At 54.1% G+C, this 20,287-nt stretch overlaps 5 protein-coding genes across 5 annotated transcripts; 4 read left to right on the top strand and 1 right to left on the bottom strand.

Annotated features, from left to right (window-relative positions):
• Positions 1 to 1,347: 1,347 nt before the first annotated feature.
• Positions 1,348 to 2,981, top strand: CCMA1212_010557 (Mycophenolic acid synthesis protein B; the record flags this gene model as incomplete). Its single annotated transcript, XM_073707596.1, has 5 exons — positions 1,348 to 1,626; positions 1,693 to 1,769; positions 1,830 to 1,850; positions 1,922 to 2,398; positions 2,570 to 2,981. 5 exons carry the CDS (start codon positions 1,348 to 1,350, stop codon positions 2,979 to 2,981), a joined length of 1,266 nt encoding a protein of 421 aa, XP_073553872.1.
• A 614-nt stretch (positions 2,982 to 3,595) lies between these two features.
• CCMA1212_010556 (uncharacterized protein) lies at positions 3,596 to 4,312 on the top strand (the record flags this gene model as incomplete). Its single annotated transcript, XM_073707595.1, has 1 exon — positions 3,596 to 4,312. One exon carries the CDS (start codon positions 3,596 to 3,598, stop codon positions 4,310 to 4,312), a length of 717 nt encoding a protein of 238 aa, XP_073553873.1.
• A 3,267-nt stretch (positions 4,313 to 7,579) lies between these two features.
• Positions 7,580 to 8,425, bottom strand: CCMA1212_010555 (uncharacterized protein; the record flags this gene model as incomplete). Its single annotated transcript, XM_073707594.1, has 3 exons — positions 7,580 to 7,743; positions 7,830 to 7,914; positions 7,991 to 8,425. Coding segments are annotated over 3 exons (684 nt in total), but the record flags the coding sequence as incomplete, so codon positions are not given.
• An 876-nt stretch (positions 8,426 to 9,301) lies between these two features.
• Positions 9,302 to 11,451, top strand: CCMA1212_010554 (uncharacterized protein; the record flags this gene model as incomplete). The annotated part of the gene is made up of 2 exons (XM_073707593.1): positions 9,302 to 9,324; positions 9,396 to 11,451. The coding sequence occupies 2 exons, from the start codon at positions 9,302 to 9,304 to the stop codon at positions 11,449 to 11,451; spliced, it is 2,079 nt and encodes a 692-aa protein (XP_073553875.1).
• A 4,667-nt stretch (positions 11,452 to 16,118) lies between these two features.
• On the top strand, positions 16,119 to 19,097 carry CCMA1212_010553 (uncharacterized protein; the record flags this gene model as incomplete). Its single annotated transcript, XM_073707592.1, has 3 exons — positions 16,119 to 16,125; positions 16,571 to 18,812; positions 18,941 to 19,097. The coding sequence occupies 3 exons, from the start codon at positions 16,119 to 16,121 to the stop codon at positions 19,095 to 19,097; spliced, it is 2,406 nt and encodes an 801-aa protein (XP_073553876.1).
• Between the last annotated feature and the right edge of the window lie 1,190 nt (positions 19,098 to 20,287).

The following is a 20,287-nucleotide window of genomic DNA, read 5'->3' as shown; positions in this document are numbered from 1 at the left end:
AGACTTGCCTGCGCTAAAAGATATGCCATGTTGATGGCAATCATTGGCTCAATGTGAAGCAAGGGAAAGACGTATATATATATGTCTTGGTCGAGGTGATGAGTGAGTTGGCTTAGACCATACAGTACCTACACGTGCTGTGAGTTGAACCAACGACATCTCGCTCGATGCTCAAATCAGCATCTCGTAGTTCTGGCGTTGCAGGTATGTAAAAGACGCCTTTTCTTTCCTTGCATGGGAGATCCATCTGCCCGCATATTCGTGATGTGTTTACTTCGTGCCTATCACCACTGGACAATACATGACCTACCCCGACTCAACTTGGTACTGTAGCATCTTGGTGGCAAGAATGGCACTTTTCATCATCTCCCTAGGGCTGCATATGCTTTTCTTGTTCGGGTAGTTGGTGTATCATTCGCGATCTGTGAGCCGCACTCGTATGTCCGCGAACCCCGCAAAAGTGTCCGATGCTACTCTGGTCCATTGTGCTGCAGTTGTATTCATACAACCGCGGGAACGCCATGAACCCTTGTAATGGCAGGCTGCGGATGGTAGATACCTACCTTTGGTGCTTGCATATCACCGACTGTAGTATTTTGTCCATCTCTGAATCACACTGCTCTGCCTTCTACCACCAGGTACTCATTGACCTCCTTGACCGTACATACACATGTGGTACAGATACCGCTCTTCGGATTTGGAAACATACATCAACAAAGCCCATAGCCCTCCTCTTCACGCAGTGAAAGGAACCCCATCAGCGTCAGCTGTCCCCAGTTTGTGTAAATGTAACCGAGTCTAAAACATGCCAAAGTCCCTCCATCAGCCGCTCATGGCTGGCGACGGCAAGTTGAAACACACATGCAAGCACGGCCAACGCTTTTGATTGCTCTTTTCTCCCCTTTTTCTTTTTTTTTTTTTTTTCCACTTTTTACTCCGAATTCACAACACTGGTTATCTACTGGACCATCACTTTCCTGCATTCTTTCATCACATTCCGTGGAGGACCTTCGCGAGGGCGGGCGGCACACACGAGGGTGGCGGCTGACGGATCTTTCCCTTGCTTAGTGACACGGAGTTTCTTTTTCTCATTGCTTAGGTGTATCTATCTTTATTTCCGTTGCTACCTATTTATCCAATTAAGCTTTGACGCCCGGTTTTTGCTTAGATTAGTACACACCTTACCTTACTTATGGCACTATCTATCTGGATAAGAGTGCGATGCTATATATAATCTGACCTACATAAAACGCCCCTCCCGGCCATCGTCACCAGCCTCGTTCGTCCCTCTACTCTTAGGACCCTTTCGACCTTTCACCTCTCTCGTCATCACCACCGCCAGCGCTCATGGGGTCTGTCTTCTCCAGCAGCGGCGATGGTCTCGCCGGCCGACTGGGAATGAGCCCATGGGTGCTCTACTCCGTCGCCGGCTTCACCTTTTACGCCGTGCTCTGCTCCTCGCTTCGGTTTCGGAGACTCAAGACGATGCGCAAGCGGCTCAATTATCCTGATCGAGAGTCGTTGTCTCGCATGACGAATGAGGACGCGCAGAAGATTGTCAATTATCTCAGCCTTTACGAGTTTCCTGTTCTTTATGACTTTTCGCTTCGATATGCCATCTTCAAGGTGAGCTCCCGCGAGTCGTCTCGGTTCGACTCATCCGTGATCTTAGTCGACTGACTTGCACGGTAGACGTACGCTATAGACAATGTTGGCAATCTGTTGTACAGAGTCAGCGATCTTGCTAGGCCTACCGAGGCCTCTAAGCGGTATATAACGATACGCCTACCATGTGGGATGGATCATGGCCTACTGACACTGGTGATCAGATACGATGATACCCAAGTCTTGTACGCCAGGCAAGTCTACCCTCTCTATACGGCTGAACGAATACCTCCCCTCGCTGACCATGTCCCTTCAGCTACGCAAACTTCCCACCCGGATCCGAGGCCCTGGCCAAGAGCGTCGCCCGCACAAACTTCCTCCACCAGCCATACAGGCAATGCGGCAAGATCCGCAACGAGGACATGCTCTACGTCCTCTTCGAGTCCATGTACGAGCCCGTCCGCTGGATGCGCCTCTACGAGTGGAGGGAGATGGCCGACATGGAGGTGGCGGCCATCGCCATGCTCTGGAAGTACATTGGCGAGATGATGGATATTGACTACAAGGCCGAGCTGGGCAAGGACCGGTGGAAGGACGGCATCGAGTTCATGGACGACGTGGCGGAGTGGGCTGCCGAGTATGAGAATCAGCATCTGGGTCCTTCGCCGGATATCGCCAAGCTGGGTCAGGTTCTGGTCGACTTGATGTTGTCGGCGTATCCCAAGTTTTCGCGAGCGCCCGGGTATAGGATTCTGGTTGTTCTCATGGGGGAGCGCATGCGACATGCCTTTGGGTGAGCTTCCTCCCTTCTCCATTCTTTCTCCTTTTTCTCCGTCATCTCCGTCTTCATCTCCCTTCTCCATCTCCGTCTTCATCTCCCTTCTCCATCTCCGTCTTCATCTCCCTTCTCCATCTCCGTCTTCATCTCCCATCTCCATACTGTGCAATGCTAATGCAGTCATAGCTTCCCCGAACCTGGAATAGTTGAATCCGTCATTGCATACTCTCTCCTCCTCACCCGAAAGCTCTTCATGCGCTACCTATGTCTGCCTCGCATCTTTCCCGCCACCTTCATCAGCGAGCCGGATCCAGTGACAGGCCGCATCAATCACTACCATTATCTCAAGGACCCCTGGTACACTCCCGCCACCTTCTGGGCTCGCTGGGGTCCCGAAGGCTTGTTCAGACGAGCTTGTGGCCTAAAGGTTGCTGGAGACGGCGGCGAGGCAATGATGCCGGACGGTTTCTTGTTTGAGGACATTGGGCCACGGGATAAGATGGGCAAGGGGGTGGAAGAAACAGCGCGATTGGCGAGGGCTGCGCAGAGCAAGGTGTCGGCTTCGGCCTGTCCTTTTGCCCTCCCAAAGAAGAGTTGATGCTATCTAGTAGAGGGCAGTCGTCGGAGAGTGGCACAGGGCCTGGTTGCCTGGTTTTGTCGCTATATCCTCTATAGCAGGGTATAAACCTTTCTTGAACCATGGCTTTTGGAACCTCTTGAGCTAGTATGACTTAACCTCTACAAATGCATAACAGTCTTGCACAACACATGATCATCACATTTTGTGATACACCCTCAACCTACTAGAGGCTTCTCGTGGGAGTTGATGAGCTTCATGGTGTTTTGCTGCTCTTCCCGAGTTTCCAACTGAAAAAGGCAACAGGAAACAGGCCATCGTGGCTTCCCCACAGGTAATTGGACACTTGTCGCATTAGTCACAAGTCACCTGATGAATGTCACTCGGATGACGTACCTCAGCCTCCCTTCCTCAACCACCTCTCTCAAGGCAACCACCAACCCTCAAGAGGACAACATCCATCGTCTCCCTTTCAAAGCTCGGACTCAGCATCCAATTCATTCCATCAGATACCATTCTTTCATTTATACACTCACTCGCAACGACAGCTACACAGGAGCACGCAATCACTTGCTCACCACCTTCACTTATACACAGCATCTCTCACCAGTTTGGTGCATTCCCATTCACTCAACATGCCTGTACCGGTATACACTTCCAGTCCCATCACTGCCCCCTCCAAGGCATCGGGTGCTACTCCACAGACAGCACTCCCAGAGGATTCCGAGCAGAATGTGAGGCCGCAGCCTACAACACCGTCGCCGCAGAGCCCAACGACGTATCCTCCTGCGCAGCCAGGCGCCAGGCCATCGCTGCCCGTTCAGACAGGAGTCCCCCAGCTGTCCGATCGGTACATGCCAACATCAACCGCTCAAGCCGACGCAAGTCCTCCGCCGCCTCAGCCCGGTGCTATGCCTTCGCCCCCAGAGAAAAGCAGCCTGCCACCTCCACCCAAAGCCGGCGAGACGCTACAGCAATCGCAGGCCCAAACTATGCCCATGCCGCCGCAAATGTCTTACCCGCCCCCCACAACGACTTATACTGCCCATGGGGGCACGTCTTCCTCAACTTCCACGGCGTATTCGCCAAATGTACCGCAGCCAACATTCCTGCAGGGCAGGGAAACCACCGAGCCCGACTTTTCGCATCCTCCAGGCTACCAGCAGAATGCCAGTGCCGCTGATTTCACACGCGACCAGCGGGAGGCTTACAACGCCTCGATTAATCAGGACTATCATGAAGCCAACGAAGAGGATAGCATCTGGAACACGGCAAAGAAGTGGGCTGCAGCTGCTGGGGACACCATTGCGGCGGCAGAGAATGAGGTCTGGAAAAGAATTAACAAGGACTAGCGCTTCTACCTTGGACGAGACTATTCGCGGCAACGTCATGTTGAAAACATTGTTTGAACGGCATGACCGGAGAGGTGCAGCGGACATGAGCGATGGATCGCAGGGCTTGAAGGATGGATATCGAATCGCTTCTACTATATCGACCGATTGCCGGGTAGGTGCTGAAATTAGGCCATACTTGTTAGCGAAATTTACAGATATCAAAGCGACCTGGTCATTCTTTGCTCGCACTCAGACGAGACGCTCTTACATATCTATGCAAGTCTGAAAGTTATCGTCTATCCCCAGCCTGTGCATCCGGTGCTCTACGTATACGCCTCGTCAAGGTTGCCGGTGGCAAATCAAAGAGACAGCAAGATGGCTCTCATCGATAGCCATTGGCGACCAAAGCAAAGATCTCGAATCAAGATTCTGACGCAATATACCCGTACAGATCCGTGACAGGGTTGTGGCGAGATCGACACTAGGCGCTAGCAGTTCTGCCTTGTCGCCTCAAGATATATATAGGACGGGGCTGGGATCTGTATCTGGTGTGGGATACGCCTTCATTTCGCGTCTCCAGGCACGAGGCGTTCGGCGTGGCCTTGCGATGTTTCACTGGCAGCCTGAGCTGAGCGGTCCGCCGTCCAGCTCGTGTCATTTGCCGACAGGGCAGGCTGTAGCTGTCGCTGTCGCCGTCACGGTTACTGCTGGTAAGTAAGGTAATTATACTGTATTCCCCGTTGCGCGTAATGTACATGGCACCAGCGGCATCTTCAAAACTCGTTTGTGCGAGATGGACGACCCTTTCCATCTGGTGCGAGCGAGTGGCATGATATTGGATGTTTCGGGCTTAGGGCCAGGTGCTGTAAAACGGATCTGAAACGCATATCCAGAGGGGCTGCAGAGGAGCTACAGAGGAGCTACAGGGGAGCTACAGACGGTCTACAGAGGGCATCCCAGGCCGGTACCGCGGTTTCCGCGTGTGTCAGCGGCGGATGCCTTGTACCTCCTAGTTGTAGGGCTGCGGACTAATAACGGCCAATGGCAGCGATCCAGCAATTTACCTGTGACAAACCCCTGGCGATGCAGCCAACCCGACGGCAAATCACAGCGCGGGCAGCGTCGCATCAGGGCAGCTTCAAACAGCATCTCCACCGTTTCTGCTCTCTATTCCCCGTCCTGCCAGGTCTCCATCCCGGGTCCGTCTCGAGGCGAGGGCGGTCCGTCCGGCTCAGCTTGTCGAAACTGACACCCTCGTGTCGTCGGGTTCTCGGGCAGCAAAGGACAGCATGTGAGGGTTCGTGAGGGGCACAACCACCGACGAGGATACTGTACGCACAACGAACCTCTGCAGCTGGAGCCAACGCCAGAGCGGATTCGCAATTTACAGTCTTGGAGGCTAATGCAGGTCTGTGGGCGCTCCAGCGAGCTCCGGTGCCACACCCGTGGATCGACTTGGAGGGGGGGGGGGGAACACTCGCATGTCATGTCGAACGTCGACAGTACCCAAGAGGCCACTGCCGGATGGATAGCGTTGTCCGCTGCTTTGCAGATTGGCTCTACCGGCCGTCCGTCTCCTCCTTTAATCTATTGCGGGGGTTCTGGGCCCTCGCTGGTTTGCAGCCAAGCGTTTTACCTACTTCCGCATATGGCCTTTGACACACGCTTGGCCGGGGGCTCTGCGGGCTCGTGATCGGCTTCCAAGGCCGGCTCGGTCATCTCCCTCTTGCAGCGGCGACACCGTTTCCCTGCAGGCGTGATCTCGCAGCTGGACATCTCGCATGCAGCCAGCAGCTGCTGCTACTACATCCTACCGCTCCGTATGCCGGACCGTGCCTGCTTTGTGCCACGGCTGGTCGGAGAATAGCCGCCTGGTTGGGTTGGGTCGCAGGCAAACGGGACAAGCCCGCCGCTGAGGATGGATGCTACCGTCGAGAACGTCATACTTTCGACGACGACTGCTCCTTGGGCTCCTACTGGACAATATCTTACTGCCTGGAGTTACCGCTACTATACTTTTGACTAGCACGATCATCAGCCAGCATTTCTTGGTTCTTTAAGACCGGTCAGCGGCGGGACGCGCCTCCCTCTTGGATTGTGAAGCACTGGGCTCGTGACCGTTGCTGCAATTGGTTTGGTTTCGACTTGTCTGACCAAGTCGGTCTTGAAGTCCTGATATCAAAGCAAGCCAAGCCAGCCCGTGGCTCACGAACAGGAACAGACAAAGGCGAACACGTTTCCGTTTCGGTGTCCTCTGCCCTCTGGCACCCTCCCCGCACCAGGGTGTTCGTTGCTACCCCTCCCCTCCGTCCCCAACGGCGGCCTTGCCGACTTTGTGTGTGGATCTTGGGCTGTTCTGCTGGAGATTACCGTGTTATAGCATCTCGCATCTCGTCGTCTCGATTTCTTCTTTCGTGCGGGTCTCCGTGGTCGAACCTTCTCCCGTGATTCTAGCCTGGTTTCTAGCTGATGTGGCCGTCTGCAGGCCTTCTGCCCAGGAAGAGACTATCTTTAGCACCCCGGGGCTGCAGGTGTTGCCTGTATGGTGTCAAGTCAAACCCTTGGAACCGTGACTTGGCCGCATTCGTTGTTTACGCTTATGCCTTTCGGCCACTAGGACTGGAAGTGAGATATCAGATCAGATGCTATCGCAGATGAGAATCTGGAGATGCAATGCAGGCCGAGCACGGTGCTCGACTTGGACGTGTGGCAAAGAGTCAATGCTCGATCTGAACCTGGAAAGCCACGGCCACCATCACCAGGCACAACACTTGAGAGCAGCAGCTCTAGGGAACGGGGCGATCGGACCGGCGGGGCTTCTACCAGAGATGATGATGTGGTGTTGCCCGCATGTCACGTCAGTATGTGACGCATGCTACGTCGCTCGCCGTTACTTGCTGTCTGTCCGGGAGTATACTTGCTCGCTCGTGACTCTGCCTCTGCTGGAGATGGCTATAAGGCCGACACTTATTTTCCGAAGGCTTCTTTTTTTAGTCGACGAACCCACCCAAGCCGTGACAGGCTCTAGCTGTTAACGGTGAAGGACGTTTCTCAGGCTTGTTTTGCCCTGCCAAAGATCAGGTTATGTCTGGGAGATGAATCGCCCTTTCGGTCTCAACTCGGCTGCCCTGACTAGCCGTTATTGCGACGTCTTTTACCCGGCTCTGTGGACCGTGCCCGGACAAGGGTTCCTGCTCCCCCAATATCGAACCAAGAGAGGAGGAGGGAAAAAAACGAAGATAAATTGCATCGCTTAGATGTCTGCTTAGTTGCAAGTGGCGTCATTTACACACCGACCCTGGCCCGTTCTGCTTGCAGACGCGTTTCTGATCTGAGCATGGATATGGGCATGGCGAGCAGCTGGCGGTGATTGCGGAGGGGAGGGGGAACTCGTTTGTTCGCCTCGCCTGAACTGACAGGGCGACCTTTGATGTGTGCTATCCGTCGCTCTATATGTCTGCCCATGGCCTGGATCGCGAAGTTGCTGATGGTGGTTATCTCATCTCGGCCTAGGGGGCGTTGGGCACCCGCTTACCATGCTCAACTTTCAGCCTTCTCTTGGTTCGGCGTCGTGTGCGGATTGGCCCAAAATGCAGTAGACGCGACAGGCTTGACTGCTCCTGTCGTCTGACGTGTCCGGCGGCCAAAATTCGAATTAATTGGCCTCGAACTTAACGAGAAGGGGCCTTTTATTACCTCGATTGGTTTCACTCGCTCAGTCGACGGGGTTTCAGTGCCTCGAGTTTGGCTTAACTTGAAGGCAGAGGCGTCGCGGCCGATCTCATATGGCTGGTGGCCGATTTGCTGATTGGTCCAGCAGCTCCTTGAAACCCAGCCTGGCTTACCCCTGTCACTTCCAAGCTTCGAGGATATGCCTTGCGGGTACGCCAATGCAGAGAAGCCGGCCGTTCGCGCATTTACGCAGACGCAGGCGCTGTAAGCCCCGGCTGCACCCCATACTGGCTCCTGGGATCGCGAGAAAGGCACCGGGGGTCCTGCAACGGGACCGGCATTCAGCATGTCCAGAAGCCTGGCCCCGTCGGTTTGGCTCAAACTACGTACGGAGCACGGAGTAGGCAGTAGGGCCACCAGACAGCATGGTGGATGGCATGGTGGTATTTTTGTTTTGGCGCTGGGGGTGGACTGCCAGGTCCGGCTCGCTCAGGGAGCGGCCTTGTTGACGACGGGAACACTTACAAGTATACTCGTCCCCTGCCCAGAGGACTTCGCTCTCTCCGGGAAACAATCATCCAATTTCTGGAATCTCTCGATCTGCTGCAATCGCATCTTAATGCCCCGTCACTCTTAATCTCCCCCCCCCTCCTCCTGTTGCTGTCGTCGACAGCCCAGGCCCTCTTTCCGTTCATTTATCAGTTTCCTGCGGGCCGCTCACGATCTTTTTCGAACGATACCTCATCTGCATAATCTTACATCTCAACTCATCAGATACTACTACTGCAACACTACTACACTACCACGATACTAGCCTCACTAGCAGTTGGCCTGCCTGCCTCCCGCAGCCCGTCCCTCCTTGTTCCCCTATTCACTCTCTCTCTCTCTCGCTCTCTTTGAGCCCCCCCCCTTCCCCTTCCCTCCTTTGACGTGGGCCCCGAAGTATACCCCCCTCCTTTCTGCGCCTCTCTCCCCTTATACTACTGCAAACGATCCTTCTCTTTTCATCTCTACGCTTGGACATTCATTTCCCTCCTCTGGGTCTTCTGGAATAACACCTGACGACCACCATCTACAACGATACCCTTTGGCACCATCACGGATTAGTGTAAGTGGAAGAGACTCTATAAGAGAGAGAACCCTTGTTGTGCCATTGGCAACACAGTCTCCTTAACCCCGGGCTGCTTTGCCTAAACGGTGCTGCATGACCGTCTCCAACGGCGCCGCTGATCAACTCAACGAATAGGACCTGGCCATCGACCGTTTAAGATTATTAAGAGAAAAAGTACCATTCGAGTGCCGAGTCCATCCCATCGACTTTGTCTATAATTAGCAATGGAGCCTAGTCACAATGGATTGTATGTCCTTGCCTCTCCTTCACCAATATCCTCGTCTATCGATACTTACTTGCGTTTGCCCCCTGTACAAGTCGACAACATCTCCAAAAGTACTTCTTTCACTCAAGAGGCTCGAACAGCAACAAGGGCGCCTCCGATGCTGCCCAACAAGAGCCTTCGATCAACACACTGAGCATTAGCGACATGCCTCAGGGCGAGTCGATGCAGCAGCCGGCAGGGATGACTTGGATGCCACCGGCCACCCAGCCGCAACAAGTGCCGACAACAGTTCAGGACAACATCTCATACTACGTCAGAGATGATCACCACCACGTAAACGCATGGGAGCAGCCCCTGCCGCCGCCGCCGTCGTCGTCGTCGATCCAGCAACGGTCCACGGAGGCTGTGGCCACGCCCGTCACGATGGCCCAGGGATTGTATCCCCTCAACGCAATGATGGCCGGCGAGGTGCCTCGAGATGCTAACAGCTTTGGCCTATCCGACGCATCGAACCGGTGGGCCCAGAAGCCTCTGCCGGACAACTTCGACCAGCACTCCGTCCTGGACCCGGAGACGCCCATCGGCCATGCTTACACCACCGACGACACCGTGCCCATCCTTGACCTTAGGTACACGACCCCATCGCATGACAACGCGGATCATCAGATGAACCTGGACGGCAGCCATCGCATGTCCGGCTCGTCGTTTGCCATGTCCGACATGGCCTCGTACGAGGAGTTCTCTGCCGCTCTCTCCGAGGTTCGATCAATCAACTCTGACTACCCTCCTCCTTCCAATAGAACGTCCCTCATGTCGTCTACGCAACTTTCACCTGTGGCATCTCCTCGCCTGCCGCAGTCTCGCCCCGATCAGGTCAGAACCCAGAGTCGCGGCCGCGCCTCGCCGTCTCCCCGTCCGAGCATGAGGGCTTCTCCCTACGAGATCACGCGAGGGAACAAGACGCAGCGGTGGTCTACCGGATCCTACAGCGTGGCCCAGAGAAGGGCCTCTCCGGCCCTCTACCACTCCCCTCCTCCGGTTTCCCAGAGATACTCGTACCAGTCCTTGCCTGCGCCGACCCCGGCCACGGCCCCGGCCCCGGCCATGTTCCCCAACCAGCAGCCGATGAACGCCAGACCTCCCTTCATGATGGGTGGGCCCTCGACTTTCAACCGGAACAGCATGGTCCTCGCCTCTCAGCTGCCTACGCAGGTGCCTTCGTACTTTTATAACCATAACGAGACGCACGGCGTTGTTGCTACGCCCCCGACCCTGCCTTCGCACGGCCTCCTCCGAGTTCTGCAAAGCAACGGCGAGCCGCATCCTTTGACCGGCCTCTACGCAGACCTATCCGATCCCCCAGACCTGTTTGGCTGTCTCCAGGAAGAGCAAGCCCCGCCTCCACCCGAAGACATGAATCCCTCGGACCCGGAGTTGGTGCCTTATGAGCAGGAGCTGCGGTTCGAAAACGACCTGTACACCCCGCGCTGGGTGCGAGGACACGGCAACAAGAGGGAGGGGTGGTGCGGCATCTGCAAGCCTGGGAGGTGGCTGGTGTTGAAGAACTCTGCTTTCTGGTACGACAAGTCTTTCTCGCACGGCATCAGCGCGGCAACCGGCACTCCGTTCCAGGAGCCTCTCGATTCCAGACGCATGAATGGCAACCCGGATATTTGGGAGGGGCTTTGCGGAAGCTGCAATGACTGGATTCCTCTTGTAAGCAGCAAGAAGAAGGGCACGACCTGGTTCAGACACGCCTACAAGGTATACATGATCGCTTCTCTGAGAGTCTCTTTGTTTTTTGGATTTCCATCGCTAACGAAGAATCAAATCATTCAGTGTCACACGCACCCGAAAGCCAAAGACGCCCACAAACGCCGTCGAGAAAACAGCCAGCATCGACCGGGTGGCCAGATGCCGCAACACGAGTCGCTCCGACCCATGACGCCTCAGATGTCCTCTCCAGGCTCTGGTATGGAGGCATCGAGCATGGCCATGGCGGCATCGATGCCCATGCCTACGCAGCCTATGGATTCTCGATACATGCCGATGCAGCAGACTCACGCCCATGGCGGTATGCCGCCGCAGAGATCGAGCTCTGTGAGGTCGCAGAATACGCCTATGGATTCGTATCCCGGGATGATTTAATCTGCCGCCCCTCTCTGAAAACCAACAGACACTCTTATTGTCTTGTCTCCTTACAAACTCTTTGCAAACCGTCTCCTTATACACAATCTCCTTGCGCAGATTCTCCATATACACCATCTCCTTACACTCAGTCTCCAGATACACGGTCTTTCCATCTTCTTCTCGATCCTCTTCTACACACCTCTCTTTCTCCTTTAGTCAACCACTCACTCCTCGAAATTTTCCTTACCTTGGTTTCGATATTCATGCGTCATGTCCTGGAAAGTCTTAATGCCCATAAAGACGCATGAACCATAGATTACGCGGCACGGAAGAATCAGTCGCGATACCCTTACTTGTTTCCTTGCTCTTGTTTCTTTTCCTGTTTTGGGTTACGCCACTCTCTACACTCTTTACACCCGTCTCCTAACACACCTTTCCACTCTTCAGTCTCCTTTGATATTTCCCGATCAAATTGCTTCATCTACCATTCTTCGCTTCTTTATTTATACTCCTATTGGGGATCTTCCCCTTTCCCAGTCTCTCCCTCGGAACAACCCGTCGTTTATATCTCACATTTTTTTGGACTGCTTTGCTTTTCTTTTTTCTGCGCTTGTCATTTTGAAACAAAGAACAAACACACAACTACGATTACGGGATACCCACCAAATCATTGATACCTCACAAATTTTATTAACGCCTTGTCACGCTTTTTACATATAGATAGACATAGATGGAACACACGCAAACGAACATTCGGGGTTTTTTTTTATTTCGGGAGGGGGGAGGGAGAAGAAATTTGATAATTGCTAGATGAAAGCTAGCTTATATATGGATCTCACGAGATTGATTGCGCGCGCGGGGAAGGGAAGAGGGAGAGACGAAAGGAAGAAAAACATAAACAAAAAAACAGACTGGGACCAGAAAGGAACATCAGGGCTGCAGGTCAGCTGGATACTTTTGGGGGAAAGGGGGGGGGGGATATACCATGGGATTATTATATAGAGGCTCTTTTTTTTTTCAGTTTCTTGATCTAGCTTTTTGGAAGGATGAATATATGGCTTGGGGCTTTTATTTTATTCTGTTTCCTGTCTCTTTTAGCACTTGAATTGGGGGGTCCTTGGTACGGTATGACGCCTGGGAATACCCATGTGATGCGAGAGTGGTCTGCTAGGAGCAAGGTCGAACTTGCGAAGTGGTACAGTACTGTAGGTACCTGTAGTCCCACACACACCTCAATGCGGGAACTCTCCCCTGGTCTGAATCCCCCCTCGCCACTCCGAAAAGGGAACATCTAATATTATGCTGCATTATGCGGCTGAAGACGAAGCTGGCAATTTAGGGACAAAAAATGCAAAAGGGACAAAATGCCGTCTTCTAGGGGGGACTAAATTCCCCAAGGGCTTTTTGCCATTTGCTTTTGATGTATTATAAGGTAGGGTGTACTGGCTTGTAAATCTTACGGGGTAGTGTTGATGCACAGAAGGATGAGCAGTGATGGTTCGTTTGGGGAAGGGTAAGTATTACTAAGATGCGAGGGTTGCGAAGAGGAGGTACTGTACGAATTATTACTAGGTAAGGTAGGTATTCTTGGTGAGCTGGCAATGGTTACTATGTGTGTACGGGGACAAAGGGACCGGTAGGGACAGATATGGGGAGGATGATGCAGCTGAGGCCATGGGTTTGTTGGCGTTTTGTTTCGGCGGGCGGGATGGGGTTTGTTTTGGTTGGCTGGGGATGGGGATGGGGATGTGCACGCTTGTTCTGTTACGTGTGTAAAGTGGTTGATGAATCTATTGCGAAGAGTGTGTTGGTTGATGATATTGCTGAGAAGGATGTTCAGCTGCTGGTCGGCAGGGAAGCTATGCGGTTTTCGGGATTGGTGCGTTGAGCTGGGAATCCGTTCTACAAAAACCTCGTTGATGTTGGACAACTCTTGAGATCCTTTTGCGTGATTTGGTATAGTGAACGGAAGAAGAGGATATGGGATTAGGACTGGAGAAACTGCGATTGATTTTCTCCTTTTGTTCCTCAATTGTTAGTTGTGATAAAGCATACCTTACCTAAACTGCGATTGCCAGAAACGGACATAAGAGTGTGGACGATATTTCCCCTTGTTTTGCCATATGCCTCGGACTCGGCTTATCAGAAACAAGCGCTCTGGTAATCCGTCAAAGGACACCTATTTTTTCCATCAAGTATCCAGCAGTGAGGCTTTCCATAGAGTTGCAGAGCTCGTGCTCTTTGCTAGGTAGGTAGCGACTTGGATGCGCCCTTTCCTCCCGCGGATGTTGCCGGAGGAAGGGGTGGACTCTGATGGATCCGCACTCGCATAACATTACTTTATGCGGCTTCGATATGAACGTGAGAGAGGAAACAAGAGACCTAGATTAGCCACTAGGTGCCTGCGTTATCAGGGCCACTGGAGGAGAGACGAATCCGTCGTGGTTTCATGACTGAGCTGGTGTTATGGGTTTATATGGTTGGTCGTCAAGATACCTACCTGCGTTGCGTGGAGAGACGAAAGCATGCGATTCTCGGTGAAAGAAGCAGCAGAGATGCAAGGCAATGTCTTTGTGCATGACAGAATGCACAAGCTTGTTCCTCTTCCAGGCATAGCGCATGTCTGCCTGAAGCCCCGAGTCTGGGGAAAAGATCGAGATCGGGTTGGACCTGGTTCTTGATGGGATTCGACACGATAATGGAAGAAAAATGGACAGAAAAAAAAAAGGGATGAAAGAGTCTATTGACTCTCTAGATTGAGTAACAATGGTGCTCTGCGAAGAAGCGTCTGTGGTGGTGGATGAAGTGTGCTTTGGAATAGCTGGCGAAGGAGTGTCTCGTGAGACATCGTGTGCTTCTGACGTGGCATCGTGCAGGGAGGTGCAGGGGAGCTCTTTTGAGCTCTTCGCGATGAGTTTCTGCTGCAGTTGCTCGGTTGATTGGCTTCGTTAGATGCCAAGGCGAGCTCTCCAACTTTGTCTGTTTGCTCGGTAGCTGCTCGGGGAGCTGTAGATTGGGTAGAGAACGAGGACGCAGTGCCTGCGCGGCGTTATCGGATCTGGAGTTTGGGAAGATAAGGCAGCAAGGTGAAGCTACCGGGATTGGACCGGTTTGAGCATCAGACCTGACCAAAACGAACACTGGTGGTACATGTGGTCAGACTTGGATTGTCAATTTGATCAAGGTATCAAACACCCTCTTATAATAGCCAAACATACACCGTTCCAAGTGGCATTCGATAGTTCACCATGGACCGTTCGCTGTATCGACGGTTCCAGAGCATCGGGCCACAAAGTCACAGGCAAATCCAGCTCCATGATCGTGTCATTCCGGCTGCCGCTAAAACCCACCCTGTGAGAATCCGCGGTGGAGAGCCACTTGGCCCAGAACAGGCAAAAGACGCTGCCAAACCGGCGTCCTGGGAAAATGGCCAAGTCTGAGGGCTGTAAACTGCATCACGCCTTTGGGAAATCGAGCTGTGATGCGTATCAAATTAAACAACTGGTATGACTGTGTTGATTACTGAAATTGACCAGAGGGGGAGAGATGCAGGTTCTCCGAGGATTGTCTTCAACTGCGGAGAGAATTGCCCGGGTTCAAGTGATGACTGATGCTGCCGTATCTAATCCGTATCCGTATCCGTGGCCACGGCATGCATGCAACCTGCAAGTACCTACAAGTAATAAACAAAGCAAAGAAAAACGAAGCCCAACCTGCTCGCCCTTGTACAAGCACAGCAGTGTATCGGCTGCATGTCTGACTCTGCGAGAAACATGCTCGTCAGGTTTGATACGAGTGAATACTGGAGAGCAATCAGACCCTTCTTCTTCCTCTTACCCGGCACCGGTCATGTCAAACGGAAACAGACGAAAAAGGGCCGCCAGGAATCGATAGTGCAGGTATGGATCAGTACTACTAGGTAGGTATACTGAACCCGAAGCCGCTGCTGCTGACGTCGGGCTCAATCTGCCCGCTAACCCGCCAGAGCCCACTAAACGCCCGCCCACATCAAGCTGCAGGTTTGCCGAGCTTTGTGCTGGGGTTCGATTTGCACTCGGTTCGCCCGCCTGGAAACCGACGAACGTGGAAGTATTACCTGGTGCCAGAAAAAAGCATCACCAACCCGACCTCGAACTTGGTCCGGGGTCGAGCTGGCATTGTACCGTACCTGTACCGTGTCAAACTCATTCTCTCCGCCTTCTCTTGTCCTCTTTTTTTCGGGGCCCTTGGACTTTTTCTCAACCTCTTCGCTTCCTCTGTCTGTATCCTGCCCTCTTCCATCGTCTCGCGTCCGCCCTTGGATAGCAGGCAGATTAGGACAAGACTCGGCCTCCCTTGGACATTTGCCGTCCCGTCCTCGTTCTGTTCTTTTCCGTTCGTCTCCTTTGCCTTGCCTTGCTTCTGCCGTGCGTGTTGCTTCTGCTTTGCTGTCCCGGTAAGACAAGACCCTCTTTCCGCCTCCCCTCCAATGCACTCCCTTTTTCACGCCTCTTCCTCTTCATCTGGTCGAAGCTCCTTTGGGGGAACCGCAGCAGGCAAGCTAACCAGACCAGCTGTTCTTTTTTCCTCCCATCTCCCCGTCTTTGCGTTTTCCTCTTCTTCATTTCTTCTTCCCAGAAAACCATTTGCATCTGCATGCCGGAACTTGCCTTACTGCCTACGACCTTTTTTTTTTGCATCTTGTCATGACCCGTTAACGAGCACTTTTTGTTTGGATAATGAGAAACGAACCATTGCGATTGTACACCAATTCTGCCCAAGCAAACACACAGCAGCAACAAAAAGCACCTTCGACCGTCCCCTGCACAGCTATCCCGCACCCTTTGATTTGAATCTTGAACTTGTATACCGCCCTCCCTCCACGCAAAGAGAAAACAAGAAGAAGAAAAAAAGAGAGACCGAGCACATATACATCAGACCACCATCTGCACTACATATTTCGTCCCAAACAAGGGGAATTGAAACGCCTCCCTTGCTATTCCTCTTTATACAATCTCTTCCCTCTGCCAATATTTGTTTATATCCTCCCCTGGGCTGCTTGCTTCCTCCCCCCACGGCCCGAATTGGCGGTGCACGCACTGGGATGCTTGTGTCTGGGTTATCATAGCCAACAGGAATTCGAGCTGATATGAGCGAGGATCAACAGCTAGTATCAAGGCATGTCCGCCTTGCGAGCACCCTCAAGCATGCCTGCCCTCCGCTCCCTCGGCCAGCCTGGCTAACCTCGTCTCTCTGACTCCGCACAGCAGCAGCTTTGGCGACATCCCAAACGCTCACCCGCCGCCCACGCCCAAGCAGACGCCCACGTCGTCGGGGGCCTTTCCGAGCCCCGTCTTCGAGACCCCGAAGCCCCCCCAGGGCTCCTTTGCCGACGCCAGCGGCCTGACGCCTCGCTTCGCCGAAGAGTACTCCGTCTTCAACGCCACGCCGGGCAATCTGCGAGGGGCCCAGTTCCCCTTCGCCGACCTCGTGCCCGCCACGCCCTTTGCGCCCTCGTACCTGGGCCACAAGCGCCTGCTGTCCGTCGAGGAGCTGGCCGTCGAGATCGCCACCCGAGCCAACATCCCGCCGTCCAACCCCAACCTGCCTCCGCCGCCCGTCGACCCGTCACGCCGCCTGCCCTCGTCGCCCGCCGCCCTGATACTGTCGACAAAGGCCGCCGCGGCCACCTCGGACGCACGCCTCGGCCCTGCCTTTTCCTCGTCCCACGCCAGCAAGTCGCCCAAGAAGGTCCGCCGGGGTACAATTGAAGGCTCCGACGCCGCCCAGCCGCTGTCGCCGCCGCCGTCGGCTCACAAGGGCGGCCACAAGCTCGCCCCCAAGGTCAACATGCAGGATGACCGGGGCTACGGCCACCCGGACTTTGGCGACGGCTTCCAGGGCCACCACGACATGGCCGCCATGATGGGCGGCGCCGACGACATGTTTGTCTATCCACTGTCTGCTCCCCCGAGCACAGCCAACTTCTGGGACCCGGCTATGGGCATGGACCTGGATTTCAGCACCGCCGGCGCCGCCTTTTTCCAGCCCTCGCATCGGCATACCGGGTCGTTTGACTGGAACAGCGACATTCAGCTCTTTCAGGATCCCGTCCCGCCCCCGCCTCCGCCGTCGTCGAACCAGGAGAATGTCCAGCCCAACGCCCCCAACATGCAGCACCAGCCTCTCCGCAGGGAGAGGATGCTGGCGCCCAAGCCGCCCGTCACCGGACAGTCCGCCGCGGCTTCCGTGACGGCGTCTACCGTATTCCAAGCGCCCATGGACGACTCGTTTGGCCTCGTCACGCCGATGGAAGGCGTAGACCCGGGATTGATATACAGCCGACCCACGACGTCCTCCATGAATGCCGAGTTCAGTCCGGCCATGAACCCAACGTCCGCCAACGTCGTTGCCGCTGCGGAAGCCAACAGCTCTCGCATCATGGCACAACCTCGCCGGACGAACAGCCTAAAGGAGACGAAGAGAGGCAAGATGCCGGACCGTACCTTTACGAGCTCCCCCGTCAAGGCCATGGGCCGTCCGGAGCTGAATCGCAGCGTGAGCGATAACCGAGGAAAGAAGGCCAATGGACGCGGGGCATTGCCAACATTGGCCCCTGCTTCACGGCCCGCGTCACAGGCTGGTAATGCTGCCATGGCAACCGCGGATGCCGGAAAGTCGGCGGCGCGGTCGTCGGGCTCAGGGAGGATGTCGCCTCTCAAGAGCCAGCGACGCCTGTCAAGCCTGGCGTCTATCCCCGAGTCTGCCTCCCAGCCACAGCTGCATCGACCCCGAACGTCGGTGAGGTTTACCATAGACGCACACGGACGGGCTCGGGCGGAGACGACGGTCATGGAGGAAGCCGGCGGCATCTTTCGCAGTCGAAGCTCTCGGGAGCTGTCCGCCTCGCGCAGAAGCTGGGAGTCGTCCGATGACGACTCTTCCACAGATGAGGAGCCCATCATCATACCCAGTCGAACGAATTCGTTCAATGCATCATTCGCATTGCCAGACCCTCGCAGGCCTGTGGGGTCCATCTTTCACTCGGGCCGGCGAAGCATCAGCGACAGGAGCAGGAGTGCTTCGACCCCGTCTCTGGTGACGCCCACCGAAGGGGATAGCGACCCGGAGACAATCATGGCTGATCAAGAAAGAGGAGGAGATGCGGCGAGCGAGCTGCGAAAAGTGGTAGAGGACCGTCAGAAGCGGTCCCTGCAGATGGAAAATGCCCGTTCACAGCAACGAATTCTCGGCCCTAGCAGCTCCGGGAACTTCAAAGCAAGCTCCATCTCTCCCCCAATCAGCATGGCAGACTCGAGCTACCGGATGGACAGACACCGAATCCGGTGCGTATGCAGCAGGATTGAAGCCGATGAAGAGAACGGCTACATGCTTCAGTGGTAAGTGTAGCCCAGTCACCTGGCCATTATGATCCAATGACAGTTGCATCGAACCTTTGCTGACGCGCAGTCCCTTGTAGCGAGTCATGCGAGATGTGGCTGCATGGGAAGTGCGTCAACATCAGCAGGCGTACCATGCCCAGCGTGTATATCTGCGGCTACTGTGCCAACACGCCCAACATTGCCGCACGGCGAGCTCAGCAGCAACACAGCGGGCGGGCGAGCCATGGGGGGCACTCGGCGTTGTTCTCTCTAGCGAACAAGACGCTTCGGACTCTTCGGTGATTGCGTGCGAGGGGACGGAGGCGGTCGTGCCGAAAGAGAGATGGACGCCAGGAAAGGAAGACATGCTATATGAATTTAAAGAAACAAGCCGGCGGAGGCAATGCTGGTCATGCTGGGCAACGGGTTTTTATGCGTTACGTTGAATAAGATTAAATAGGGCTCTCTGCCGAGGACGACTTGACAGCTCCTGGGAGTTTATACAAAAGGGGGGGCGTGGATATACTACCCTAATTACAACTGATATTTCTTGGGGGTATCAGACAGAGTCTAGATCAAGTGTGAAGCTTCGAACTGAAGGCTGTAAAAGAGAGGAGCTGTTGAAAGCTTCAAGCCACGGCATGCGGCTAGTCTGAACGGGTTCAGAGATGTAAAGCTTGTTTATGTAAGTCCAGTTGGGGTGAGAGGGATTACGTCGACGATGCTCCACTGAGGGGGATGAGGGGAGCTGTGCAGAGGCCGAGTTTCGCTGGTGATGCCCGAGTTGATTTGAATGCTGCTTGATCCGCCGTTGAGAGAGTATTAACGATATCATGGAAGACATGGCTCTCGTTGTGGCATATCCAGGCATGAACCAGATCTAGTAGATTCGGCTTAATCGGCGTTGAGATGGCTACCTACTAAGCCGTAACAGAAAAGTCAAGTATTCTAGTCCATACAGATCATTGTGTCATCTCGTTTTTTTTTTTTTTTAATGACAGGGTGAATTCTGGGTGTTTTCGGTCCAGCAGTTTGTCATTTTCGCCTCGATTCAAATCCGGTACGTGAAGAGATTAACACGGACTTGTAGTCCTGGTAAGGTACGGTAAGAGGAGGGAGGTATACTGAAAGGGAGAGGAAAAAAGAGTTCCACGTTATGATTTTGGAACCAAACCTCTTTGATTATACATGTACGCAAGAATAGGAGAGAGCAAAAAAGGCTGACGACGATGATGTTTGGAAATTCAAGCCTCCGCGCCGTGTCACAAGAGAGCGGCAAGGACCTTTTGTCAACAAACCCCCCCCCCCCCCAAATCGGCACGGATTCCTGCCACGTGGCCGTGATGCTGCGGTGATACGACTGAACCTTTGCCGACGGAAGGCCAAGTGCCGACGAGGGATCGAAGGAGGCGGGTGGTGAGATTTGTGGAGGAGGAGGAGGAGCTCGTCAAGGTTACTCCAGTCGTGCAATTTTTAATTTTTTTTTTTTTTTT

This window comes from Trichoderma ghanense (genome assembly GCF_004382785.1).
Source record: "Trichoderma ghanense strain CCMA-1212 chromosome Unknown scaffold_27, whole genome shotgun sequence".
In the NCBI taxonomy this organism is placed as follows: domain Eukaryota; kingdom Fungi; phylum Ascomycota; class Sordariomycetes; order Hypocreales; family Hypocreaceae; genus Trichoderma; species Trichoderma ghanense.
This window is presented reverse-complemented; position numbering and strand designations above follow the sequence as displayed.